At 54.7% G+C, this 6,329-nt stretch overlaps 1 protein-coding gene across 1 annotated transcript in view; it reads left to right on the top strand.

Moving 5' to 3' along the window:
- Hspg2 (heparan sulfate proteoglycan 2) overlaps positions 1–6,329 on the top strand; it is a 102,355-nt gene that overhangs the window by 46,879 nt on the left and 49,147 nt on the right. Inside the window, 13 exon segments of the mRNA XM_013348417.2 lie at positions 1,429–1,592; positions 1,881–2,060; positions 2,170–2,366; positions 2,474–2,621; positions 3,176–3,303; positions 3,626–3,712; positions 3,792–3,850; positions 3,984–4,051; positions 4,854–4,994; positions 5,118–5,294; positions 5,401–5,580; positions 5,672–5,790; positions 6,143–6,254. Coding sequence (XP_013203871.1) covers positions 1,429–1,592; positions 1,881–2,060; positions 2,170–2,366; positions 2,474–2,621; positions 3,176–3,303; positions 3,626–3,712; positions 3,792–3,850; positions 3,984–4,051; positions 4,854–4,994; positions 5,118–5,294; positions 5,401–5,580; positions 5,672–5,790; positions 6,143–6,254 — 1,760 coding nt within the window.

The raw sequence follows: 6,329 nt of genomic DNA, 5'->3' as shown, positions 1-6,329 counted from the left end.
TGTATACATAATAAATAAATAAATATTTTTAAAAAAACAAAGAAAAGAAAATAAATCATTAAAAAAAATAGGTGGGGGAGCCAAACATGGTGGCACACCCTTTTAATCCCAAGACTGGGAGCCAGAGGCAGGCAGATATCTGTGAGTTTGAGGCTGCCTGGTCTACATACTGAGCTCCAGGACATCCAAGGCTATGTAAAAAGACAAAAACAAAAGCAAGCTAAACAAACAAAACTAGAGGGCTTGTAAGATGATTGCCTAAAGTTGACCTCTGACCTCCACAGGCATGCTGGGGCATGTGCATGCAGACACATAAATCAATGTAGTTATTTTCTCCCCACAGGCACACACACACACACGCACACACACACACACACACACACACACACACACACGCACGCACGTTCACATATATCTGCACACAAACATGTCCACACATACACCACACGAAAAGCCAAACTGTTGGATTGCCACCAATGACATATGAGCATCCAATGGCAGAGTGTAGGTACCCAGTGTTCCTCTTGTCATGTGAAGGGTGCTGCTTGGGGAAATCCTGCATGGGAGCTCCAGGGTGATGCACATGTGGGGAGAGGGTTGGACCAGCGACCCCGTAACAATAAAAGAAAGCCCTTTTTTGAGCACCTCCCTCATGTTACCCTCATTTTTAAAACTTTTTTTTTAAGATTGATTTATTTATCATTCATCCAGTGTTTTGCCTGTGTGTATGTTTGTATATCAGAAGGGGGCGCCAGATCTCACTATGGATGGTTGCGAGCCACCCCGTGGGTGCTGGGAGTTGAACTCAGGACTTCTGGAAGAGCAGTCAGTGCTCCCAACCAAGTCAGCTTGTGCATTTTGTCTTCATAAGTCCATGAGTTGGGCCACCAGGATCATTGTTTTATAGATAAGGAAACAGACTTTTGTCCAGGGTCAGGCCCCAGGAACATGGTGGAGGCAGAACTTGGGTTTCTATTCTTCAGCCCCAAATAGTTTTCTGCTAACTTCAGTGGGCTGTTCCCAGTCTGATGGTCCAAAGGTTCTGGGAAGTCCTGCTGTAGAGAGCCTCTTGCCCTTTCCTTGACTGTGGCTTCTAACATGGCTCCCATGATGGCCCTCCCTAGGCCATGCACCAAAACTTCAGGAGGTCAAATGACTAGAAAAGGAAAAGAGCCAATGCTTCTTTGTGGGTGGATTAAAACAGGGTTTTATGTAGCCCATCCTGGCCTCCAACTTGAACTCATGATCCTCCAGGAGTGCTGGGATTGCCAGTGTGTTCCATGCCCAGCTCTGCTTTGCTGCTTCCTAACTTCCAGAGAGAGATGCCTCTATTTTCTCTCTAATATCCCTTCCTGGGTCCCTGCTTCCAGAGTGGTTGTTCTCCGCTAATCGTGGGCTGCAATCCTCACCCGCCTTTTGTCCTTACAGGTGTGAATGTGACCATGCCCTCGCAGCCCGGTGTGCCCCCCCTCTCCTCCACCCAGCTGCAGGTCGACCCGGCCCTGCAGGAGTTCCAGCTGGTTGACCTGTCACGCCGCTTCCTCGTCCATGATGCTTTCTGGGCCCTACCCAAGCAGTTTCTGGGTAACAAGGTGAGGGCAGCTGCTTCTCTGGGGACAAGGCAAGATCTCTGTCTGCTGCCCTCTCAACCCACTTTGGGTTCTTCCCTGACCACCTATTCTGGGCTGGCCAGAGTGCCCCACACTGGCCTCCTTGGGTACATGCTGTCTGCCATGGTCTGGGTTCTCCATGCCCACTTCTCTATGAGCCTTCCATGCCGGGCACTCTATGAGCCTCAGAGGGGCAGAGTGAGGGACTGGAGGACAGGATGCAGCTGCTTCAGGATGGCTGCCCCCCCTGATCTTACCTGTGTTGGCCAGGTGGACTCCTATGGTGGCTCCCTGCGCTACAAGGTGCGCTATGAGCTGGCACGAGGCATGCTGGAGCCAGTACAGAAACCAGATGTGATCCTCGTGGGTGCAGGTTACCGCCTTCACTCCCGAGGCCACACACCCACCCAGCCCGGAACTCTGAACCAGCGCCAGGTCCAGCTGTCTGAGGTTGGTGGCACCTGAGTCCCCGGGGTTGGTCTAGGAGGGAAGATGGGCCAGGGCGGAGTGATGCATGCCACGTAGGCACTGATAGACAAAACAACCTTATCCCCTCCAGGAACACTGGGTCCATGAGTCTGGCCGGCCCGTGCAGCGGGCTGAGATGCTGCAGGCACTGGCGAGCCTGGAGGCTATACTGCTGCAGACAGTGTACAACACCAAGATGGCCAGTGTGGGACTGAGTGACATTGTCATGGACACCACTGCCACCCACACCACCAACCACGGTCGTGCTCACAGTGTAGAGGAGTGCAGGTACCTGCCCCTAGTTGGCTGTGGATCATGGGGATGCTATCTGGAGTAGAGGTGAAACAGCAAAGCATGTCATTACTGCAGCCATTCTCTTGATCCAATCCCCACAGATGCCCCATTGGCTATTCTGGTTTGTCTTGCGAGAGCTGTGATGCCCACTTCACCCGGGTGCCTGGAGGGCCCTACCTAGGCACTTGCTCTGGCTGTAATTGCAATGGCCATGCCAGCTCGTGTGACCCTGTCTATGGCCACTGCCTGGTGAGTATCTCAAGCTGCCACTTGGACATTTGACAGGAGTGGGGCTCCCCTGTCTCCATGAGCATGGCATGACCTCTAGAATGGCTTGGATGGCTCCAGGTGAATCACCATGACCTCTGGATACCTTAACAAGAGATACAGTATCTGGACAAGGGAGCCAAAAGCCTCTCTTCCTTTGCAAGGGCTGTAGGAAGCATGGTCCAGACATTACACCTTCCCTCTGGGGATAGTGATGAGGACTGGGATTGCAGAGCTGATCAAAGAGAAGGCACAGACAGGCCACTGTCTTCAGATTCCCGAGCAGCTATAGGGGTGACAGAATGGCCTTGAGGGCAGAACTGGCCCTGGGTGCAGCCTGGAAGAGGGTGGCAGGTTTGGATCCATGTCAAAAGGTGCTTGGAACCATTGATGGGATTGGCTTCCGTGCTGGGCTACCACTGCCAGTGGAGGCACCTTGAGGCTACTGTCTACACAGCTGTGAAACATTCTGGAGCCTGTCTGACCCGGTTCTGCTCAGTAAGACCTGAGCTACCCGCTACCCTCTCCTGTCCTAGAATTGTCAACACAACACAGAAGGACCTCAGTGTAACAAGTGCAAGGCTGGCTTCTTTGGGGATGCCACACAAGCCACAGCCACTGCCTGCCGGCCCTGCCCCTGCCCATACATCGATGCTTCTCGAAGGTCAGACCCCGCTCAGGATATGGTAGTCTGGCAAGTAGGGGTATTCTCTGTCAGGAAAACTGGGTACCCACACAGATTTCAGTCCTGACCTTCTCACTGAGTTGTCCCATGCTCTTTGATCTCTTGTGGACCTCATTTTCCCTTTCTGTATAATGGGCCCATCTCCTGTCCTACGGTTGCTATGAGGCCACAGAGGAAGAACAGGGACCGGGAGATGGCATCACGCCCCTCCAAGTGTCTGTGGGAACAGAGGTCATTTCCTGGCATGAGCATGTCAGACCCCCAGTTCTACCCTTCCACCCTGACCACTTGATCCCCACAGATTCTCAGACACTTGCTTTCTGGACACGGATGGCCAAGCCACCTGTGATGCTTGTGCCCCAGGCTACACGGGCCGTCGCTGTGAAAGGTGAGAAGCTGATAGGGTCCAGTTGAGGGTCATGGAGACAGGATGCCCTGGCTGGGTGTGACAGTGTTGTCTCCCCCAGGTGCGCCCCTGGCTATGAAGGCAACCCCATCCAGCCAGGCGGGAAGTGCAGACCCACCAGTGAGTATTGTGACCACCTCTTCTCATAACCCGCTGGGAGGGGGGCACCTCTGCCCCTTCTCGGCTCATGCCTAGAATCCCTGGAGAGCCACCCATCAAACCCAATCTGCCAATGCTTTCCTTCTGCCTCCAGACCAGGAAATCGTGCGCTGTGATGAGCGAGGCAGCCTGAGCACCACGGGAGAGGCCTGCCGCTGTAAGGTGTGTGGGCTCTGCTCTCTCCAAGACCGTGATCCTAGCCTAACTGTGGCCAAGGGAGGAAGGAGAGCCTACCCTCTTTGGTACCTTGGCGAGTGGACGCTGGCCTTGCCTGAGGCCCATAGGCCAGGCTGGCTGGTCTTCTATACCATGAGGGAAGTCCCGGCCTTGGGTAGGAGCACCGGTTAAGGAGTCGGCCGCCCTGAGTTCAGTTTCCTGACGTGCTCTCAGCAGCTGTTGTGTGCCTTCTGGCCCTCACCTGCATCACTCTGTCAGGTGTCGGGTTGATGTCACAGCAATAGTGGGAGACTCAGATGTCAGTGGAGAAAGGAACCGGGCGAGCTTTGCAGTCAGGCACTCCCGATCTTGTAACGAAGAGTAGATAAAACGCACTGAGTGACCATGTGCGCCTGGTTCATGTCTCAAGCCTCGCTTTCATGAGAATGGAGAAATCTCCACCTTCCTCTCAAGGCTCTAAGCAAGTTGAGTGAGGTGGCTGCAGAGGCACTCGCCATGGTACATGGGATTTTCCATCATAAGTTGTCATGGTTGTCAATTCAATTGACTTGCTTTGTTTCAAATCCTAGCTTATTTGTGAGCCTCTTAGCTAATGAGAAAAGGGATAGCGGTTTCCGTAAGCACCGATGATCTGGCAGTGATTGTGCTGGTGGCGGTGATGCCTCACACATAAGTGTTTTCCATGGTGCTCTGGGACCCCCCATCTAGACCGTGGGTGGATTCAGCTGCTAGTTCCAGGCAGCGTCTCCCGGGGGCCATGCTGCAGCTCCTGACTCTGTGTCCACAGAACAATGTGGTGGGGCGCTTGTGCAATGAGTGCGGAGATGGCTTCTTCCACCTGAGCAAGCAGAACCCCGACGGCTGCCTCAAGTGCTTCTGCATGGGAGTCAGTCGCCAATGCAGCAGCTCCTCCTGGAGCCGTGCCCAGGTACCCACAAGAGGGTGGCCGCTGGATGGGACAGTCATGCCCGGGGCTAGAAGGACAAATGGGGAGATCCCACCACCACTATCACCACCACCATTGCCCCTGTCCAACATTCTGCATTTCCAGGTCCTCGGGGCTTCCGAACAGCCCTCTCGGTTCAGCCTGACGAATGCTGCAGGTTCTCACACCACCAGTGAGGGTATCTCGTCTCCTGCACCTGGGGAGCTGCTGTTCTCCTCCTTCCACAACCTCCTGTCTGGACCCTACTTCTGGAGCCTTCCCGCCAGCTTCCGAGGAGACATGGTGGGTGGGTCAGAGGAACAAGACAGGCAGGGCATTAAGAGTATAGCAAGAACATGGCCTAACCTGACTGACGTCTCCAACTGAAAACCTGTCCACCCCGTCTCAGGTGACCTCCTATGGAGGAGAGCTGCGCTTCACCGTAACCCAGCGGCCCCGGCCCAGTTCTGCACCCCTTCACAGACAACCACTGGTGGTACTGCAGGGGAATGGCATCACGTTGGAGCACCACGCCTCAAGGGAGCCCAGCCCTGGGCAGCCCACCAACTTCATAGTGCCCTTCCGAGAGGTGAGCCCCATCCCATCCCTTCTTGTTCCTCTCTTTCGGGGCCTCAGCACAAAGCAGGGCAGGAATGGATCGTATGTCGTTTCCTTGACAGCAAGCCTGGCAGCGTTCTGATGGGCAGCCAGCCACAAGGGAGCACCTGCTGATGGCCCTGGCAGACATTGACATCCTCCTCATCCAAGCATCCTACACCCAGCATCCGGCCGAGAGCAGGTAGCTGGGGCCGGGGCCAGGCAGAGGGGTCTCCAGACTAAGCAGAAACATGGTGTAACCCCTCACCCTCTGCCTGTAGAACGGAGAGCATGCTGCTGCCTCCCTTACAGAATCCTAAGAAGCTGGGGACCAGTGTCTCCTGAGTCAGCTTTCCAGCAGTCCCTGGAGGAGCTGGGTAGTGTAGCGTGTCCAGGCGAGGAGGGGGAAAGGGTAGGAAGCAGCAGATGTGAGCGGTTGGCCGCAGCCCAGGAGACTGCAGAAGAATGAAAGCCACGTGGTGATGGAGCTCAGGACTCTGGGTATTCCCAGGACACAGTGAGCATCCCTCCACCATGTGTCTTGTCACATCCAGGATCTCTGGCATTAGCATGGACATGGCTGTGCCGGAGAACACCGGCCAGGACTCAGCGTTGGAAGTAGAACAGTGCACCTGTCCACCCGGGTACCGCGGTCCTTCCTGCCAGGTGAGTCTGGCTCCCCCACCTATCCACCCAACTTCCTTCACAGTGATTGCTGGCCTTTCCTCTTTTTTCTTTTTT

The sequence above is a fragment of the Microtus ochrogaster genome, chromosome 10 (genome assembly GCF_000317375.1).
Source record: "Microtus ochrogaster isolate Prairie Vole_2 chromosome 10, MicOch1.0, whole genome shotgun sequence".
Lineage (NCBI taxonomy): Eukaryota > Metazoa > Chordata > Mammalia > Rodentia > Cricetidae > Microtus > Microtus ochrogaster.
The sequence above is the reverse complement of the archived record's forward strand: the minus strand, read 5'-3'. Positions and strand labels throughout refer to the sequence as shown.